Source organism: Haemorhous mexicanus, chromosome 2 (genome assembly GCF_027477595.1).
Source record: "Haemorhous mexicanus isolate bHaeMex1 chromosome 2, bHaeMex1.pri, whole genome shotgun sequence".
Lineage (NCBI taxonomy): Eukaryota > Metazoa > Chordata > Aves > Passeriformes > Fringillidae > Haemorhous > Haemorhous mexicanus.
The window spans coordinates 89,570,477-89,593,189 of record NC_082342.1 but is presented as its reverse complement, the minus strand read 5'-3'; the positions used below and the strand labels follow the sequence as shown (position 1 = coordinate 89,593,189).

The 22,713-nt window shown below is 39.9% G+C and overlaps 1 protein-coding gene across 1 annotated transcript in view; it reads right to left on the bottom strand.

The window, feature by feature from the left end:
• OCA2 (OCA2 melanosomal transmembrane protein) overlaps window positions 1–17,728 on the bottom strand; it is a 186,672-nt gene extending 168,944 nt beyond the window's left edge. The window contains 2 exon segments of the mRNA XM_059839443.1: window positions 16,160–16,250; window positions 17,476–17,728. Coding sequence (XP_059695426.1) covers window positions 16,160–16,198 — 39 coding nt within the window. The 5' untranslated portion in view covers window positions 16,199–16,250; window positions 17,476–17,728.
• Between the last annotated feature and the right edge of the window lie 4,985 nt (window positions 17,729–22,713).

Here is a 22,713-nt window from a genome sequence, read left to right as displayed (position 1 = left end):
AATTAGGATGACAGGTGAAAAAGAAATATCTTTACAGGGCGAATGGTGGAGGAGTTTCTTGGCTTTATTTTTCTACTGAATATTTTTCTAATAAATATTACATGTTCATAGCAAATTTTTCTTTAGACATTCAAGCTGAACACTAAGCTCCTAAAAACAAAGTGCAAGGATGAAATGTGTTATTGCCTCCTGAATGGCATGCCTAGATGATTGTTATTCCCACAATGTCAATTGTTCTTACATTTAACTTGATAAACTGCAGGTGCTTGAAATTGCTGCAGCAGCCAGAATACTGATACACAATAAGGGTTCATGTCACATTTCTCCTGTATGCTTTTAACCTAAATTTACTTCATAAAAAAGGTGATGAAAAGGAGTCTCTTTGCACAATGGAATTAGAGCCTCCATATGCCTTGGCAGCTGTAAGATGGAAAAAAGATGCTGCCAACAGCTGCAGAAGAGTAGAGTTCACAATATTGCTGGTTTCTCCTTATTGCAAACATTCAGCAAAGCAGAACAAGACTTTTTCCTGGAGGACCCGGGTGCAAATGGAGGTAACAGTGGGATAGACTTGAAGATTTCAGCTGTCCTCCTTGCCCTAATATAATCAAGACTTCAGTTTGTGAAATGCCCATTGGTGCAGCAACTATTTCAAGTGGTAAACAAAGCCGCATACTACTTTGGATTATATAATTATACTTTTGAAAATTATTGTAAAATTTCCATAGCCTGATAATATGGCTGGAGTTTTTACTCCAGTGCTGGTAAAAATAACGTGATTTGTTGATATTGACCGTAATACATCCAAGATAATTAAACCAAAGAGAGGACATTAAGGGAGATACATATTTTACATAGATTCATTTCCATATTCAATGCTCAAAAAATGTTGCAGGTATTGTTTACTTTTAAAAAAATTCTTTATCCATTTAAAAAATTGTTTCCTTCCTGTACCAAAAAGGTTCATGGCTGTATTCAGAAATTAATTGCCACCACAGGATGAAAATATTTCCTGTTTTACATTTATTTTTGCAATGAATACAAAAATAATATTCTGAGACAGTAAAGCAAAAAACAAAACATTCTGGGAGCCAGAGAGTGACTCTGTAAATGGATGTAGCTATACTGATTTCAGGCATCAGTAGTACTTCTTCTTTCCAGACAGCCAAAGGGATTTGGTTCTGTTCCTATCAATTTTTTTGCTTTGATTTTAGCCAGGAAGGGGTCAGACCCAATTGAAATAATAAATCTGTTTGAATTAGAAATTTCTAATAATCTGTTCTGGTATAAATCAAAACCAAACCAAATCTACATTGAGCAAGCAAGGGTGAAAATGAAAACAGATGCATTTACATCTTTCTTTTCTGGATTTGGGCACTCTGCACCCTTCTCCTGAGCAGAGCTTTTTACCTCCCTCATTGTAAATGAACCTGCTTTTATGTGCATTCATGTTTCTTAGACACAAATGTTCATGCAAGAGAAGGAAACACAGCATCCTCAACAAAAACTGGTGGGGTGTTGAGGTCACTGGTTCATGTTATAGTCCTGAAAAATTCATTAACTCCTCTCTCAGTTTTAAAGCATTCTTACAAAACCAAGAAGCTGAAATCACATACTGTGGGATGTAGATTTGTGAAACTGGCAGCTTTCTGGAGTGTTAAAGCTTATGAAAATCCAAATCCAAGCTAAAATGTATGGAATGTGAGCCTTGCCTAAGGGCTTTATCCGAAACACACTGAGGTTAGGGAGAGTCCTTACACTGACTTCACTCAGCCCTGGATTGAGCCTTTCAAAGATGTAAAACAGAGGCTTGAAATGCTTAGACTGTGGATGAGGTTTGGTTACAAAAAGAAATTGTCCGAGTTCAAAACTCAAAGGGGAAGCCTAAATGATGAATCTCAAGGCCAGAATGTCAAAATTACGTAGAGAAACTGCATCCTTCACATTGGCAAGCTGGCAGCATGAGCAGAGGAAATGTGACAAGGGGATGCCAGAGCAGCCCCAACCCTCAGTATGAGCAGCTACGACTGATATATTTCTACTTTTTATGGCTGCTCCCTGCCTACCACAATGTTCCCCTCCTCCCTCACCCATGGGCAGCACTCTTCTCATGTTGATGGGGAATGTGATTATTTTATTTAGGTGAATTGTGAATTATTTTATTTAGGTATCCCTGGAAAGAAGATGCTTCCGATTTAGCACAGAAGCAGAACTTTCATACCTCAGTAAATAGGAAGAGCAATAAAATCTCTGAAGTGTTTGAGCAATTTAAATGTTCAGCAACTGGGGATTGCTTTAAGCATTTAAGAGGAGAGGGAGAAGCCACAGCCTAGCAGCTGCTGGAGACAGGATGGAATTCTCCCTTCCCTGCTTTACTATACATTTAAGCTTGTCTCAAGGCTGAGGTGTACCTTGTCCGCCAAATAACATTTTTCCATCAGATTTCATTCAGGAAAGCTATAAATTATTTTGATACTTTGAGGAAATACATTACTGTAGGAACAGGAACAGCCTCTGCTCATCAAAATGCTCAGCTTATGTGAGAGCACACCTGAGTGTGTTTTCCTGAAATAGGGAATGAGGGTGGCCTCTTTCAGATTATCTTAAGCAAGTCCCCCTGAGTGAGTGATTGTGTTTTGTTGGCACTCGTGGGAGACAGTGCATTCCTGGGCAGAAAGTTCACTGCACAGGAGCGTCATTAGTGAGCCCTTCTGAGAGTCATTCCAAGTCTCTAGGTCTGCAGCAAGAATGCATTTCTGAAGCAGCTGCTTAAAGATCTGAGGGAAACTTGGCTGGAAGAACAGCCACATGATCCTCCAGCGCCTCGAGTATTTTTGGCTTTCAGACGCTAAGTCCAACGTTACATGACAGGCTTACACAACCAAAACCTTACCATCAACCAACAGAGTAAGTGACGGCTAAACAGAATGGGCAAAACGTTCACTCACCTTTCCCTTTCTTTATTTATGCTTATCAAAACTTCTTAGCCTCTAACAGTTTGGGTGGAAGTGAAAGCATCCCACAGTGGCTCTGGCTGTGGTGCAGAACAGCACGCCAGCTGACAGCAAGCTGTCCTGAGCATGGATGAGCACTGTGAACATCTTGTGTCTGGGCAAACCTAAATGCACACACAGCTCTGGACTTTTGAAAAGTTTGGGTGAGTTTGTTTTATCTCTAGCTCTAGCCCTCCATCATCACACTACCCCTTTAAAAATACCTAAAGGAATACAGCCCCTGAAAAATATAACTTGCAGATCATAGAGCTCAACAGAGGGCTGGAAGAAACTATCACCTTGCTGTGTGACAATTGGTATCACTCTGCTCTTGGTCCCTATCCTTATATTCTGGAAATGACACCCTATTTCCACAATAAGATAGAGGTATAAATAAGAGGAAATGAAAACTGTAGGACCTGACACTCACGCTAATGGCTTTACACCCAACCATGAAGCTAGACATAATATATTTGCACTTACTCTAAACCCTATTTTCACAGTCCAAGTGGTGTAAATGAATGCTGAAGTTGGTGGGAATAAGGACAATTTATCTTCAAAAAGATAAATTGACCTCTCTAAAGTTTACAGAATACAGATTTTTCTTTATCTGATACAATCTAGAAATCTTACCCTAGCAGCAATAAGAAAGTGGAAGATGATGATTAGATAATTTTGTGCACCCCAAAGTCTTTGATTTAATCATGTATCACTCTTCAGGCAATTTGAAGATATTATGTATTATTCAAAGACATGTATGAATTTCACATCAAACTGCAGATATTTGTCTCTTTTGCTTCATAGACAACCATTACTAGAGTATGGATAATTGTTAGATAAAATGGACTTTTTTGGATTTATCAAAGTTCACAAAAATTTTCACATAGCAGAAATAGTTCTGAGTTAACAGAGCAACAAAGAACTCTAAATAATTAACTTCTGACAACCAAGTAGTCTGTCTTTTAAAATAAAGTATCAGTTTTTTGAAAGTAAATTGAGTCTCTTTGATGCTCAGAATTGCAGCTCAACTGTTGCATTGTTTAGTCCAAAATTCTTTGAAAGGGCTCATGAAATGTATTGCATCCAAAATGATCTTTTGTGGGGGTGGGGGTACTCTGCAGGTAAACACAGAATTACCAAAAAAATTAATTAGTTTATCATCTTTCACTAAAGCCAAAAAGTTGGAGTTCTGGGTTAATTTCTACAACAGAATATAATATGTGGCTAAACAAAACCATTACACATAAAGAGGGGAACAGCTTTCTACAGTGTGTGAATAACTGATAAATATATGGAACCCATTTATAAAAGAAAACATAACTTTGTTCCTTTCAAAATTTAAGAAAAAACAGTAACAACTCTTTAGCTCTAGTATTGCTGGAATTGGTATGAGAAGTTTCTCTTTGAGGACACAGACTCCTTTAGTTTAGGGTTACATGCCCCAAAATTATTGAGATACCTTTGCTTAATGGGCAGAAATGTAATTTGACTTTTTAGGACTGTAAATTGTTCTTAAGGCAGTCTACTGGGACCATTCAGAGAAAACATCTCTACAAAGAGATTCATGCAAATAGTAAGTCCAGGCAGAAGGACTGAAATCTATTTACAGAAAAAAAAAATTAAATGAAGCTATGTATCAAAGAACTGTGGCCCTGCAAAATGGTTTGACATGGAATGGACAAGCTACAATATCCTGCACCATGTAGCAAAAGGACAAATCCCTGAAAGTGTAAGTGGGTAGGAATTGAGATTGTTTTTTTTCCCTCCATGTAAGAATTTGTTACTCACCAAGTTCTGCCTAAAGTTCTGGGGTCCCCTTTCGGAATAGAATTTGGAAGGAGGAAGGCAGTATAAGGAAAAAAAAAACCCAACAAAAACCAACCTCCATGAAAATAATTCAAGAGAAATGCCATACCACAAGAGAGATTGAAGGTATTCATCTGCTTTCCACTTTTCAAAAGGAAACAAAAGGATGTAGCAATGACACAGTTACTGGGCCACCTTCAGAGAGACAAAATATCTGGTTCTAAAAGGCTTTTGCACTAAACGGAAGAGCCATGACACAAAGTGAAGGCTGGAAGACAAAGGCAAGCAAATTCAAACAGGGGATACAACCTGATTTTTATTAAGTTTTTTTTAAGTCATCACACTGATTAGGTATTGAAACAAACTACTGAGGACAGCAGCCTGGCAATGTCTTCTGGACTGCAGCTATCAGTGGAACATCTGCTTAGACAAGGCATGACTCTCAGTCCAACACTTGGAAAACTGTCTGAAATGTGCAAATATGTGATAAGAATGTGAGAGATGGAGTCAAGGTTCCCCCTCAAGCCCCAAATGCTATGAAAGTCCAGCTGTACAGATTTGCTTTTGGTCCATGATCGCAAGTACATTTGAGGTTAATTTTCTAGCTCGGGAAGAAAATCAGTCTCATTTTCAACTGGAATTTGGTTTCTTAGACCTTAGCTGTGCAGATCTTTGATAGCGACGAGGGAAAACAGAAATGGTTATCACAGTGGAGAAAAGTTGTTTCAAAAATCCTTCGGATAATCTGTTCCTTTTGGACCTATAAAGCCTTAGGAGGCCTAGGTGAAAAAAAACCATCTAGCTACTGAGGGGGTTTTTTGTACATTTACATGTTTTAAAAGCAATGCTTCTGCCAGCAATTTTCATTGAATACCATTATTTATAGAGTCACTCAGCAACAAAATAGGAAGCTGTAATCACACTCTACATGCCTTGCCAGCCCTTGACATGGGCTGAATGTCTGAGAGGTACTGCATTCAGACTATTTTTTTTTCCCTTTCTTAATAATAGTAAAAAAAAGATAATAAAAATCTGTCTTCAGAATTTCTCTATAAAAGGGGAGAACTTATTAGCTGAGAGACACACAAAATGCAGAGAGCTTATTATTCTTTTGTGATGAAGATACCACATTTAGCCAGACATTGTATTTTAATTGGATTTTCCAGCAGAAAAAGTAAAAGACTCTAAAAATGAGCCCTCCAAGGGAGGAGAAGAATGACCAGGATTGGGTCTTTGACCGTCATGATTCCAGCCCCAGTGGATTAGCTCATTCACCCTCTCTGTAGAGGAGGAAGATGATGATGATGATGATGATGATGATGATGATGATGATGATGATGATGCCTGCAGCCTCCCCTCCCAGCCCCAAGCTGATGAACCAGCAGAAATACCTCCCAATAGGTCATGCCAGAGAGGGACTTGGTTATGTGCTCCTCTTGTCCGTCCAAATCTTGTTTCAAAACTGAAAGGCCTCAGGCCCTGTTTCTCTTGGGAAGCTGCTAAAAGGGACCCTTGTGCCAAAGAGGAGCTTTCTAGGCGCAGTGGGACCCTCAGGCATGCCCAGGTGGGGCCCCACCTATCACCCACACATTCACAGATGTTTTCCTGCATCTCATGCAGGGACTGCCCAACAGCCTTGCAGGGGATGTCACTGACTCATGCTGCAGCTCTAATTCTCTGCCTGGCATAATAAAGGATTCTGTGAAATGAAAGTAGAGTGGCTTTTCTTCCTTTTAACACTCAGAGTATGGGTAAAAAGCTCACGGCAATCTACTTCCTCATGTGACTTTAACATCTTTTGCTCTTTAAAGTCCCTTTCAATGGCAATGAAATCAAGTATTCCCTCAGCAAGTCTGCAGATGGCACAAAGTTAAGCAGCGCAGGTGACACAACAAATGGAAGGGATGTCATCCAGGGAAACCCGGGCAAAGCCTGAGAAGTGGGCCGTAAGAACTTCATGAAGTTCAACAAATACAAATGTAAGGTGCAGCACCTAGATCAGAGCAGTCCCAGATATGAGGACAGACTGGAAGAAGTAGTCATTGACAGCAAGCCTGTGGAGAAATACTTGCAGGGTCTGGTGGACAAAAAGCTGGACATTACCCAGCAATGTGCACTCACAGCCCAGAAAGCCAATTATGTCCTGGGCTGCATCAAAATCAGCTGTCCAGCAGGTCAAGGGAAGGGATTCTGCCCCTCTGCTCTGCTCTGGTGAGACCCCACCTGCAGTGCTGCATCCAGCTCTGGGGTCCCTAGTACAAGACAGACGTGGACCTGTTGGAGCAAGTCTGGAGGAGAGCCAGAGAAATGATCAGAGGACTGGAGCAGCTCTCCTCTGAAGACAGTCTGGAATAGTTGAGGTTGCTCAGCCTGGAGAAGATAAGGCTTTGGAGAGACCTTATAGTACCTTCTACTACTCAAAGGGAGTTTATAAAAGATGGAGAGGGACTTTTTAGACAAGATAGAGACAGGACAAGGGATAATGGTTTTACACTAAATCCACTAAGCTTCATTGTGTTTTCTACATGCGTGCAAATGAATTGGTTTATTATTTACTTTGGACCATTTAAGTTAGTGAAGCTGAAGCATGGGTGTCATGACAGAATTGAGACTTAAGCTTACTTAAGCTATAAACAGTATGGTAAGAAAGAGATGCAAAGAGGTTCTATGAGGAACAGTGAGAGGGAATGGAGAAAAAAGAGTGACTGCTGACATCCTCAGTCATATAATCTTCAGTAAATATAGGAGTTTCATCAGGATCTTATCAGACACATAACTCAGAATAATTTCCTTACCACTTACCTTACCACATACACAGCTTCTAGCACCTGAACAGCCTCTATGTCCAAGACAAGAAAAGGACCATGTATGAAATCCGATGCACAGAAAATACTAGCAGAAAAGTGTATTCTCGTGGCATTAATGACCACACAGCCTTTAGAAAGATATACACTCTAAAGTTATAACCTTTGGGAGCCTATGGGTGCTAGCACGTAGGTACACAACCCCAAATATGTCCCATGCTGCCTGGAGAGAGGTGACCAAGTGATGGTCAAATTACGTGGTGTTCAAATTAAGTGATGTACAAATCAAGTGATGTACAAATTAGTACCTACCTGCTGAGAATTTCCTTGAAAACAGAAAAAGGAGTGTATGAGGAATGTCTTTTGATACACCAACTCCTTGCTCAACACCACACCAAGTTAGGTGCGATTGTATGTAAAGTTTTCCCAGTTTTTTTTATGACCAGTTGCCATTTAGATTATTGTGAGACTCTCTGGCCTCTACCCAAAGCAACCAGTGCCACTGCAAAGCAAAGTTTGCCTGATTTCAGGATTTCAGAGACTTTGGGCTTTGATTAGGAGTTGAAACATCAACTGCATTTGGGTGCATCACACACAGAGAGTGTAAAAGAGAAGCAAAAAACTGCTTTCAACATGGCCAAAGAGAGATATTAGACAACCAACCTAGTAAGGAGAGAAGTACACCATTTGTTCTGGGCTGGAAAAACACCAGGAGGAGTCAGGAACAGAAGCACAGTACAATATCTCATATATCACCTTGCACTGGCTTTATTGTTCCAAATAGTAATAAAAGAAGACAAAAGTACTCCCTGAGCCATCTGTGGCTACATCTGTGTTAGTAATTGGTGTGGCACAATAGGAATGAATCTACAGGGTGAAGGACTGGTGCTGAATACCTTAACTGTACACTATTTATATCTCAAAAAGCTTTAGTGTAGACTGTCCTTCGTGGGGTCCCGTGGACCCAGCAGTGGTGAGGGCTCATCTCTTGGTTAAATCTCAGCTGCAAGTCAAGTTTGTGCACTCTGAGGCTGTTCCCCCACACAAACAAAAGCACAGCACTGGGGGCAGGGGCTGTGGAGATTCGGTTCAGATAAACACATCTAACTCACCTTTCAAGGTGCCCAGTAAGACTGGAACTGGCATCCACAAGTAGTCATAAAAAACGGAGGAAAGGAAAATGTATGAAAGATTAGCACCCACATCCCAAAGAGAAAAAACTACAAACTTGCAACTATAGACACAACTAGTTACGAACTCCTGAACAACTGTCCTCAAGGATGAGTTTAAACAAGTCATCCTGATAAAACTGCCATAGATGGTGTGAAAATGTTCACTGCTTAGTGGGTTTGGAGAGCTAACAAGGACAATGCACAGAAAATGTCAAGGACAAAAAGAAAATTCTTTACCACGTGGTACTTTAAAAAACCCATGTTAGATTATTCATTGATATCAAAGCCCATATTGTTCACTGAAATTACTCAGCTTCCTTCTTCAAAAGAAAAATGTTACAGCACTGTACGACGCTCAGAAGGAAAGGAATGCTCCCTAACAGGCTGACACGAAATGCTAACATCGAAGGTCACCAAGGTTACAGACGTAGAGCAACAGCCCTTACATTCTTAAAAAAAATGAGAGTTCAAACTGTAAGTGATTGTGCATGTGTGATTGTTATAGCTCTTTTTTCAAAGATGCCTCTCTGAGTCTAAATTCACATTTACTTGTTTTAAACTCCATTAATTTCCTGGTTTTTATTTTTACTCAGCTAGGAAAATTGCTTGGAGGCAGGCACAAGCATGATGCACTAGCTGTTGCCCAAACTTCCATATGAACTGAAAAGCCTGCAGCTGAACAAAACAACAAATACACAATGACATAAGAAGCTCTCCTTTCATTCCCTTCCTCCATTGAAATATTTGCAAAAATATTTCTACCCCAAAACATGTACGTTAGATTGTAAGGCAGTCATTAAGATATGTGATCATGTGGGGATGTATTATGTGTAGGAAAAACCACAGCACTGCTGCCAAAATGCAGCAAGATTAAAGTTAAGGCACTAGTCAGCAAATCTGCTCGTAGGCATCCAACGCCATACTTGGAGACTGACCATCCCAGAACAGCTCAAAGCTACACCCCTCTGCCCTAAATCCCATATCCTGCCTTCCCCAGTCTACAGAGACTCGCAGCTCCTGAGCAGAGAGCTTTGTTATCCACAGCCCAGGACTTCCAGGGCACGAACACACCCAGACACCTGCTGAACCCATGAAAACACCAACTATCCTCAACTTCCTTCTGCAAGGAGCTCCTGACCCATGACACTTCATTGGAAATAATATTTTATTAGAATAAGGTTTTTCCTAGACAATTGCAAACATTCTGGTTAAAAACAAACAAAAAGAGGGACTCTAAAGTCCCTCTTGGGACTTCTTTGGAAGACCATTTCTATTTAGAAATAGAGGGAAGCTGGGTTAAAATATCTGGTCCAAAACTAAATTTGCATTTGAATGTCCCACCAGACCAGCATTTGACTTGATGTTGGATAGTCTACTGCTAATATGTACCACTACAAGCAGTTGGAACTACACCTGTTTCTGCAAACTCATTGACGATACCGGTTTCTGTATATTTCTTCTTTCAGATAAAAGGGCACTTGTCAGTCTGTGGTCACAGCACTAATTTCCTGTGGGTAAAATGAAGCTTGATTTTCTTTCTTCCCTGGAAGATCAGAAGCCACCTGAAGCCCCACTGGGAAGGAGGAAACAGAATAAAAACCAGTCCAGGCTGAAAGGACCTTTGCAGATTGCCTAGTCCAGTCCCTGCTGAAACCAGTCCTGGTTTCAAAGTTAGCCAAGGCAAATGACAGACCCCAGTACTATTAGCTGCAGTACCCAAAGCAACTCAATGGTTGGGCCAGGCACTTCTTGAGCATGTGAATCCAAGAGAAGGGAATGGGCTCCCAGTAGCCAGTAGGTTTATGTCTCTGGGGAGACACAGACATGAAGTTTGTGTATATCAAGGCCAAGGTCAGCACAACCATGTGAGTTTCCTTTAGAGAATCTTCATGATGCTTCCTATTTCTGAATTCTTTACTTCAGCTTGACACCAATGGCAAATGTTTTTGAAGTGTCACAGTGTCTAAGGACCAGGAACCTAATCCCCTCTCTCAAGGGATTTAGGTCCCCTTATCAATTCACAAAGTCTGTTTTCGAAGCCAATATAAGTACTTATTTTATCAAGTGACTCATGAAAAATTTATTTTTCACGCCATCTCTGCAAGCCACCAATTGAAACTATACCACAGGCATGGCAGGCAAGGGCCAGACCCCATCACACAGGAGAACAGCCAGAGCACTTGGCTGACTAACACTCACCCCTCAGCTGACCAGCCAGACCGTTATGTAAAATTCCTCAGAGAGCAGTGAGGCATTCCTGGTCAGACACCAGCAGTCTGAGGAGCAGCTGGATGCAATACCCACTGTGGGAGGAGCTGGGCATCTACAAACAGACTCCTATTTCCCCACATGCTTACTGAAACCCCCCTGGTTCCCTGATCTGCCAGAGCCTCCCTCAGGCTGCTGCATTTGAAGAGCCATTTGTGGGCAGGGGGTTTGTCCAGCTCAGATAAAAAATAATTGTCCATTACTGGCTATAGTTGAGCACTTTTTCTTCTGTGCTGCTGAGCTTCTTAGTGTAACACTCCAGGAAAAAGAATTTCAGTGAGAAATTATATCCGCTGTGTGAGACACAGGTTTCTATATTAAACTAGCCCCAGTCTACAAAATTTTAAATAAATGAAGAAAGGGCATACAAGCACAAGACTGCCAATTAAAAAAAAAAAAAAAAAGAAAAAGAAAGAAATGTATTAGCAGTTATAAAAGCGACTATAAAACAGCAGCACAAAAATACCCCAAAACAACAAAACAAACAAAAAACCAACCAAACAAAAAAAAACACCAAAACCTAAGGGGTTCTCTAAGGGCCTCTTTCTTCCAAAAGATTGTAAGAGGCTGAGCCTATTGTTGAAAAAGTCAGGTCCTTAACTGAAGTTTGAGCCATGTTTGAGGATATTTAGTGCTCTCCCAATAAATTTTCTTGTGCCTATTAAAGAGTTTGTTCAGCAGCCTCATTTTCTACAGAAGCAGTACTGAAGTGTCTCTGCCTGTCCCTGCCTTGCCAATTTGCAGAAGGTTTAGCTTTGAGGCACTCAGCTATCTGTCCATGTATACTCCAAGGCTTAATTTCACTAAATAAGTGAAATATCACTTTGCAATTGCAGTGATATTTGTATTCAAAGCTCTATAATTAGCCCCTGGTCATTCACAACTGCCAGGTAAAATTCTTCATGCTACTGATGAGACAGATCAAGATAGATAAATTACCTAATAAGGAAATTAGAAGACAATTAACAGCAATTTACACTTTGTCCTTGAAAAGGTAAAAGTATATTGCTGGAGCTACCAAACAAGTAGAAACTATTTTTTCTCTAAACAGACCCTTAACCACAAATCTTTCTGTATACATTCCTAAATACAAATGACAAACATTCAAAAGTGCTTTGAGTGAACATTACTGATGATGAACATTGCTGATCAAAAGTGATACTGCTTTAACAGACATTTCTGCCTCCAGAACTCTGATTGTACTTATTACCACACATTTCTAAATTACTCATTTATCATGAGATCTCCACAGTTTTGTGGAATTTATGGCAGCTTTTATAGCATGAATTGTACTAGGAACTAAAACTAGAGACCCAAATTAACAGACATGGTTTGTAAAGATAAAGCACTAGAGACAGGCATGCAAACAGTAAAATGGCTCTTTCATAATCATACAATTATTGGATGATGTCTCTACAGATGAAGAAATATTGCCTCAATTATGTCTATGCCTATAGACTGTGATTAATGTCTGACTTTAGAGTGGATGAAATTTAAGAGCAGTAGCAGCCGGTCAGCTAGATCCCGAACAGTTGTGTCATCTCTCCAATTTATACATAGTGTATCTTTTGCTATTTTTCACCTTGTCCCTGCTCTGTTTCCAAGAAAATGGAAATATCTCAAATATTTGTTATGCTTGTGCTATGAATTAAATACTGTTTTCACAAAACAGTTTAACCAATCCCACTGTTCTGATTAAAAAGCAAATAGCAAACTTCTAAAACTACAGTCACAACAAAAATGCATTTCTAGGACAAACAATTACAAACTGCTCTATTTCTTTACTTCTCTGAAAGAGAACCACTTTCAGAGGAAAAATCACCCATAAATGCCCTTTGATGGTGTTCAAGAAAAAGGATCTGGCACTAAATGCCACACTTACATTTCTGCTTTGATTTAGTTTCAAACAAACTGGTAAACTTCCCAGCACCCCCACTAAAGCAGCTCCCACATGGTGCAGCTGGAGCTGCACTTCAGTGCCCTTGCCATGCTGCTCCTCCTTGCAGAGCACAAAATACATCCCAGCTGTGCCTCACACCCTATGAGATAGCTGCTTCCCTGCACAGTAATTAACAAACCTATGATAATCACAAATCTGCAAATCAAAAAGTCATGCAACTGTATTGGCTTACTGACACTGGACTGAGACGAAAATGTACATTTCAAGTCCTCCTGGTCTCATAACAGGTTAAAAAAAAAGAGATTTTTAACCAATTATCCCATGAACAATAGAAAAGAAAATATACAATTAGATGCAAAGCCTGAGGGCAGAGCAAGCCTCTGGTTTTGGGTCAGCCTGGGAGCACCCCAGGATTGGAAAGCTCCTCTCCTTTATACTCGACTAAACATTTCTCAGGAGTTATTATATCAGTCAGGGAAAAGCAATGGCACCACTTCTAATCCTGCTGGAAAAGAGTGCCCTGTAGGCCACCTCTGTTAGGCTGCTGAGAACTGCAGCCCAGCTGTGGCATTAGCTGAATAAGGCTCTACCTCATTTTCTAGATCCAAACCTCTGGTGGCTGAGCTGCAAGCTGCAACACCACAGCAATATTAACAGAAAGCAGTTTTGTTGGAGCTGAGCAGAGTTCAATATATGGGAACCAGTGGGGGGGGGGGAAACACAATCCTCCAAAAAATGAAACAAGAAAAAAAACAAAAAAACCCTGCTGACCCTTTGTGTGAAGCAACGAGAAAGACCATAGACCAGTTTATTAAAAAAGAATAGTCAATGCTATTGTCAATTTAGAAGTTGCAAGTTGTAAGACTCATCATGTCAAGATTCTTTACTTAATTCAAAAAAGAATGTAGCAGATGCATTGTCTATGTTACCATAAACCAATAATTATAATGATATGTGTGAAAGAGGTGAAGTTTTCTGCTACAAGCACTTGATGTCAGCGGAGAGAAATGGTTAGAGTAGACTTCAAGCATGGCATCCACAGGGTTTGCTGGCAGTGCTATAGATCAAATAAAAGCAACAATTACCTCCCCCCATGAAAAGAGTAAAAATTTGCATGAGTTTATGTAAATTAGCAAAGGCAATGAGCATCAAATGAGACCTCACAGCGCTGAGCTGACTTACGCTGCAAGGCTCTGAAGTGATAGAAATCACCATGAAAGAAGATAAGGACATCTGCTGTCAAGGGATGGGGGGAGAGAGGGGTGGTAGAGATGGCTGGGGAATGGCAAGCATACTAAAAAAACCCATGGAGGACAGATGTCTCCATGCCCTCCTTGGTCCTGTGCCATGTACCTAATGAGAAAGCTCAATAGCCCCTTGACCTTTTGCACTTTCAGATTCTCTGTTTTAAAAGCCGTCTTCTCTAACAGAGACATCCAAAGCCCCAGAAACCCTCACTGTGGCTGTTGGCTGTTGCTACCAGTTACCAAGGGCTCTTCAATACTTGCTTTACTCTTTTTTATAGGCTCTTGAAATACCACCCACCTGGTACCTGAACCAGCTAAATGTTGCAGAAGGATTTTTGCCAGCTTACACCTTCTTTTGATTGGTGCCATGAAGAAGGCTTCAAAACAAGCTGATGCAAGCAAGAAAAAGTCATTCATCAACCAGAAGATACTGTACCCTGCATAGAAGCATCCATTCATTTGCTGGACAGCAACACAACTTTTATTTTATTATAGGCTATCTTTATGCATCAAAAAAGACACCCCTTTTCCTGCTCTTTTTTGATAGGAGAATGATGGGTGCAGTCATGTTTCTGTAGAAATCAAGACATTCAATCTTTTCAGCAACATCACAGAATCAGAGCTAAAGCATGGAAAAGCTAAAAACCAAGATGTTGATTTATGGCTGAATACATTTTTATGATAACCATATCTTAGACTGAATGGATGGTTTTGGCAAGAACTACGTAGCTTTTTTAATGGACACAGAATGTTTTTCCTTCTCTCAGGAAAATTAAAATATCAGTGGGTTCACTTCTCTTTCCTGTTTGATCTGTTCCTAGCTGAACACACAGATTTTAAAGCAACTGATGCTCTTACAATGACCACATTAAAAGAAATAAAGTATCTACCAACCATTACCACAAAGCTTTCTGGGGCTTCTGAGACAATGTTCAATTTGTCCCTGCTCAGAACAATGACACACAGAGTGTGCCTGACAGAAACAGGAGAGTTATTGCAGTATTCTGCCTCCTTTGCCCAAAAATTGTAGGAAAGATCATCTAAACTTTGCCACACAGATTTCAGCAAATTTGTTTTCTAAGTAGGACAGGCTGACAGGGTTTTGTAAAGCTCTTGCAGAAGAAACCAGGTCATCACTGTATCGATAGGCAAGCTTCATTGCACTATTACCACAATGCATTAAGAACAATATTTGCTCTTGTCTCAATTCCAATTTTCCCCCTTCGTTTTAAATTCAATGAAATTAGCAGAAATTAAGACAGTTCCTACCTTTTCCCTAAAAAATATACTGGCTATATGGTTAATCTACAAAATGTACACAAGTAATTTACCAAAATCCCAACAGTTTCATCTATTATGTGAAAGAGCAATGGCTAAATCTTAACGGTAAGAGCCTGAAGGCTTTCTGCTGTAACAGGATTTAGCAATAACTTTTAATTGGCAGTTCAAAGTTAATCCACAGGGGAAAATGTGATCTGGCAAAAGCACTCAGTCACAGAATGAAGGAAAAAAAAAAAGAAAAAAAAACCCACCCTACAACTGTGGGATTTTTTTTCTCAGTATTTTTGCAGCTATTGTTATTGAGAAACATTATAGAAATAATTGCTGCATTGTCTCAGTCTAACAGGGCTCTTCTTCTGTGATACATTTTATCCCTTTTGTACTTTACCAGTGAAAAAGTGGGCAAAAGTTTAACTTTTCAGTTCTCCTAGTATATATATATATATATATTTATATATATGTAGCTTTATTTAATGCACCTTCTGAAGGAAAAATCATAGACAAATCCCTTAGAATAATGCTTTCCTCTTCCTTTTTTCTCTTTTGATATCAGGCCACAAACCACAAGAATTTCTCCTGTTTCTACTCAAGTAGCATCCAAAATGTTTGCAGTGAGGAACCATTTCTCCTCCTAGATTTAGCCTAGGAAAAGCCCATAACACAGACAAATTTTCTGAATTGTACTCACTAGGATCTGTTCAGCTCTAAATGCCAGCAGTTCTGCCATCCATGGTTTCTCTTCTTTGTTCCAGTGATGTTTCAGACTAACTCATAGTGTCCTGTTTAACACAGAAGACAACATAAGAGTGCCTCAAGAGAAAACCGATGAGGTCCAAACCAGCCCCCCACCATTAGACCAAATTCTGCATTGAAAGCTGAGCTTTTGGCAGCTTATGGCAGTTGCCCTCATGGAAATACTAGGAATTCTGATGACCGTTTTTGTGAGAGTTCAGAAAACAAGTGTCTGTGTTCCATCTATGACTGTATTAAGAAATACAGAAAGTTTCCTACATGTTAGCTGAACAACTCTTGAAAGCTGCAGCTCTTCAACATCTATTTCACATGAGTTACAGATTTCATTTAAAAAAATATATATATATGTAAACATTGCCCTTAAAAAAGGTTATAACTACATTTAAGTGACTGATCCCCTGACTTCTCACCTAAAGTTGCATTGAAAACCAAACATCTACAGCTAATTTGTAAAACCTCAGGCTCTTGGGAAGTGGGGAAGCTTTGCACTTTTACTCTTTCAGCAAAAGCAGGGCTGAGTAGAACAGACCAGCCCATTGTTGGTCTGCAGACTGCTCCCTTGCTGGCAAACTACTCCAGCAAGGTGACTGGAAAAATCACAACAGCTTGTTACAAATACAGCCAACATGAGTAAAATCCATGAAAAGGAATGCTTCAGAAAAAGTGATGCAATTTTTACTAAATCATTTTACCTGAGAGATATATTCAGTTCACATCAATGTGTTATCTCCAAACACAGATCTAAATAAAGTTTTTTTTAGCATGGGTTTATACAAAAAATGCATTGCTTATGCACAAAGCTTCATGTTTTACAGAACATCGTGTCCAAAAAGTAAGCCTAAACTTCATCCTTTACGCATAAATGGAGTAGGAAGGGCAACAATAAACTATACTAACAACAGCAAGTGCGAGTTCTTGAAGAATCTACAATCTAAGATAAGTTAAAACAATCTTTTAAATATAAATATCCTAAGAAAGGTTAATTTTTGAGACAATGTAAAGGTAAATAGGAACACAGCTAAAAAAAATTTAATATTATAACATGCACTCCATGTGGCTCACTGTTGTTTTAAAATGCTGAACCCTCAGGTACACATAAATGCTGTCCACAGACCTTTCACTAATTGCAAAGTTTGATCAACTTTTAATATGAAATATTTTATTGCACATACTGAAAGTTATCATCACAAAATAACAGAACAGCATTAAACTATTCTAGGAAACATTTCTTGTAGAAAAATTGCATTTTACCTGCTCTTTTGAAGAATTCTTGAAGAAGTTCTTTTGTTTGGAAAAAAAACCCTAAAAAATTTAAAAAAAAAAATGTACAGATGTCAAAAAGAAAAGGTTTAGTTCAGCTGCAGGAGCCCAGAGATGCCCCTTGCTTTCTGAGGAGAGAGTTTATTTAGGTAAATAACTTTGTTGCTGTGGAATCCAGCTCAGTTCTTTGTAGTAAGCATCTCTGGATGGGGAGAGAGTGACATTGCACTCTCTGCACACCCATAAATGAAGCAGGAATTCCCAGATTTGCCATCATGTGATTTCAGTGAGGAACTAGCACTCAGCTTTCTCCCAGCACCCGTTACTCTCTGCCCAAACACAGCTCTTCCAAAGCCTCAGATGGCTGTAACAAGTGGCAAAGAGAGAAAGAGCACACAAATCATGATTAGCCTCACTGAGCAGACACTGAGACACTTTAGGCAGGAAGCAGGAGGAGAACAGAGCAGAAGTACTCTTGTTAAACTGCCACAGAACTTAAAAAAAAAAAACAAATTTAGCAATTTTTACTAGGAAGAACTGGGCATATTGGGGAGGGGTAGGGTGAGATTTAAAGGGTGGGGGGGAATTCACTTTTTCAGCCATCAGAAATTACTAACAAGATTATCCTGACAAACACTCCTTCTTGTTCTTTATTCTGGAATTTCAAAGGTTTACAAATGCCACTGCAGTACTCAGTGGGATAATAATTAAGCACTACATCAGGCAAAATCTTTTTGTCTGTATCAGACAAAAGCTGATAGAAGATAATATAATCTACATTCTACATATAGTATATGCCAACTGAAGGAACAGATGCTACATTAGTTTCATGGCTACCAGCAGAATTGAGCAAAGGAAAATAATGCAACATTTATTCTTCATAAAGAGAATGATGCTGTTGACATTTTGCCTTGAATAGCTGCATGTTATTAAATAGCAATGATGGTTTCTGCTAGCTGACACTTCCTAAAGAAGCAATTGTTACTGAAAGATGAGTAACCATTTTTGACCTTCTAATATTTAAATATGAGATGAACACTTCCAGCTCCCTCAAGATTATCCATAAGGTCATCAGTAGTTATCTCCAGTGTTCTCATTTGATGAGCATCATAGATGTACATCCGTGGCCTGCCTCCCTGGCTCTTGGGGAGAGCAGCTTACTACAGGAGTCTGGTGAAAGAATGCAATAAGGTGGACCATTGTGCAATTTCTACTGGTGTTACATTTGTGCTGGGGGTAGTTAATCATCCAAAAGTGTGTTTTTCAAAGCTTTTTTCCTTCTTTTTTATTTTTTCCCATAGGCTGTAGAGTATATGCAACAGATGCAACACAAGTTCCAGTTTAATCTGGTTGTCTACAAACACCAAGGTGACAATAGCTTAAGATATAGGAAGTAATTTATATTCCTGTAACTCAAGAAGTAGAAGTTCATGTTTCATGAAGGTGAATCTATTTATACCTATCCCCATTATCACAGTTCAACTACCCCCTGACTGCCATAGCGGGGCAATAGATCTCCAGCATGAGAAACATCTTTTTAATCACAGAAAATATAATTTCCATTAAAACATTAATGCACAGGCGTCCTCCCATCCAATTTTATGCAGACAAGTAAAACAACTTCTTCTTTCAAAGATTATTCTGTTTAAAAAAAAGTCCCTTTTTTAAAATAAATTATTTACCTTTAACTTTATAACAATTTATTTGTGTTTCCATTGCTTGGGTGCTTCAGCCATGGATGAGGACCACAGGGCTGTAGATGCTGTAAAAACACAAAAAAAAGGTGAAGTGTCCCTCTTTACAGATCATGTAAAATGCAGAAGACAGCACAGTAAGGAGCAAGTAAGACTTCACTCATTTGTATATTAATTGTAGGGTTTCCAGAGGGCACTCATCAAAGGGATACAGACTGTTCTGTGTACTGTGAGTTCACCAAACAGACATCACCCCATTTAACCTACATTTCCATTAAGACTTGTGCTACATCACCAAGTTAGCCATAACAGTGGAAGGCCAGGCAGAAATCCAGAGAGTTAGTTAGAGGATGCCACACATGATGGAGCTGGCAGAAACACTCCAGTTTAGGAGTCTAGGAGTCCATTTAGGCTATTGGCATAGGGAATACTGTGGCCTTCATTACACTCATAGTAAACATTTGTGATATTCTCATTTGTTCCAGGAATACACTGGAATTGTGAAAGCTGGGGACACAATGTTGTTAGATGCCCTTATATTGCTAGGAAAAAGTTTTTGTCTTCCTTAATTCTAATACTAAATTTAAGGGAAAAAAGTAAAGAAGCATTTTATATTCATACTAGACAAAGTGGTGCTTGCTGCTGATGTCCTAAGTGAAAGGAACATCAGGGCTTGCACTTGCAGAAGAATCTGCAATGGGAACAAAAAGATGCAAAAAGTACTAGTTAATTATAAAATCACATCTAGAAAAGACTAGTAAGAGAAAGTAGTGATGCTGCTCCTTGGATTTAGGATTTTAAGTCTGTAAATCTGTAGAGTGAAAGAAGACCCAACCGGCGTCTGGACTCAAAGGGATCACTTTTTTAATACCGAGTTCCTATATGTCTTGGTTTCCGCAGAACTGGCCAGAGCTGTGAGGCAAACCAGGGTTGGTTCTGGTTGTTTGTCTTTTCAGAGCAAAAATGGGGGTTCCAATCCTGTATCAATGTTTTTATGGAGAAAATTCTGGGTTTCAAGTTGAGATGGATAGATAGATAGATAGATAGATAGATAGATAGATAGATAGATAGATAGATAGATCGATCTACAGATAAGATTATAGCCCATGCATTCTGAACAAGTCCCTGCTAGAGGTGAAGGATGGACTCATTTCTCAGTAGGGAGTAAGTTCCTGAAAATAGGATGGCTGTTGTGTGAAACTACAGAGCTCAGACCAACACAGAGGGGCTTTTGCATTCCTGCTGGACTTTCCAGGCCGGAGCTCTGCCCGCCAGCCCAAGGCGGGGGCAGAGGGGCTGGCAGGGCAGCCCGGCAGTGGCGCCTCCCCAGTGGGAAGGGGCGACTCCTCCAGCCACCGTCCCGTGGTCCCGGCTGTGCCCCTGCTCTGTGACAGCTGCACGGCTCCCCTTACCACACAGACACCTCAAACAGACAAATTATGCCAGCCTGCTGTAGGGAAGGGTGCCTTCTGGCAAACTTTACATGGCTACACGAAAGCCACAGGTCTAATCTTCCCATTGTAGTCTCTGGAGGTGAAGGATCGGTACAGTCAGCAGTTTAGGAGACAGCCTGACCACAGCCAGCTGTGGTCACCACTGCAGGATGAGATTAAAAACTTTCCAGACTTTATCAGCTCTATCAAATAAGCCTCCACTCCCAAAATGTGGAGGATAGACACAGAGTTCACAGATGGTGACCTTCAGCTTAGACACCTGGCTTATTCCCCTGTGGGTTGTGATGGTGGGAGTGTTGCCACTTTGGACAGTACCACCCGAGTCCTGCAGCCTAAAGCCAGCTTCACCAAGCTGCCCAGCCTGCTTCCAGAGAATCCTTTGCCTTTTCTAAACAGGTGGATACCACCACTCCTAACAGACTGTAGTATTTCTGAGTAGCCAGCTGTTGTTCTTGGAAAATAAATGTTTCAAGTAGTCAAAAAATGGGATTAGTTCTAAATGGGCTTTTAGGTGCAAATTCCTAATTTGAGAAGGAAAAGGAATCAACCCTTCAAAACTATATTTAAAGGCTGCTAAACAGCCTTTGAATAAAGACAGAAGGTCATTGAGTCCCATCAGGGAGTTTAGGGAATGTGACCCATTTATAATCATAGTATATGTTGCTTAACATGTTAGTGAACGAAGCCTTCAGGCCAATATATACTTGCCTCCCCTGCAAACATCTTAATCAGCATATGTGGAAAAGCAAATCACACAGTACTCTTCTAGAAAAAGCAGAAGCAGTGGATTCCAAAGATGTTGTTGATAAAACATTTTCCCTTTTTAAATCAAAGAAAATATATAGATACATATAGAAATCTACATATAGATGTAGATTTTCTTGCAGATGTTGTCTTTCAAGGCTAATCTCCCAGCAAACCTTTTTATTAAAAATTGTGGTGTTAACTAAAGCATGCCAACACAATTCTTTTACTCAGCTGGAGTTGAAAGGCGTGGAATTGGTGGAAAAAGTATTCTGTCATGATGTCATGTCCTTGTCTTAAGTGAAAACTGTAGCAGAGCAACACAACTGTGAATGTGACGCAGAAACCATTTGTGAATTGTTGCTCCTGATACCTGGAAAAGATTCTGCTGATTTGAGTATCCATCTCAAATGTGAATGCTAATGGTATATCTGCAAGGCACCAGTCTTCTTTGCATTTAGTCATCTGATGGTCAGCAACTACGATTGGGCAAAGATTACTCAAAAAGACAGAGTGGAATTGCTTCAGTTGTTTCCTGACTCTGCTCATCTTTGATCAGCTCTCTCCATTGAGAGAGCACTAGTATCATACATGAAAAAGTTTTCAGCAGAAGCATTTTGAGAAATTTGTTTGAAGAACATGGATATAATGTAAAATACTATAGGATTCTCTTCTGTGAATGGTCAAAGTCAAAAGAAACTTTAGTTTTACTGGACACTTGTATGTACTTATTACTGCCAATAAGCCATAATAAGGATGTGGTACACCCCTTCTAGTAGATAAAGTCTAAGCTAGGAGTATAAACTTTCTAGTTTACCTGTGAAAACTTCATCAGTGTGTGGGGACAAAAAGTGCCAATGTGGTTTGGTGGTCACCTGAACTTTGTTATGCTGTTTGGCAGCACACATAGGAGAAAAAAAGCAAGAAAGAATAACATCAAAATTTTACAGGTAAGGCTACAGACAAAATGTGAAGGTTTCTCCTAAACTGGAAAGACTTTCTGAGCAAGACTCCTGCAAATGTCCTTCCTGCTTCTGCTGCTTCTCATGTTTTTCATCAGTTTCATCACATTGACCTAGCAACATCCTGGACAACAGGTTTGATGTCCAAAATTAGGCTGATAGGAGAAAGGCTCTCTGAGCTGAGCAATGCAGTAGTCAGTGGGTTATGAAGTGCTGTGCACAACAGGAGAAAGAAATGAAATGCATGAAATACCTATGTGGGTATATGTAGTGAGATTTGGGCTGCCTTGGGTGAGTTGCTCTTCCTCCATGGTCTTGCAGAGGACAGGGATGCCTGGGCAAAAACTGGCAGGACAGAACCAGGAAAGAAATGAG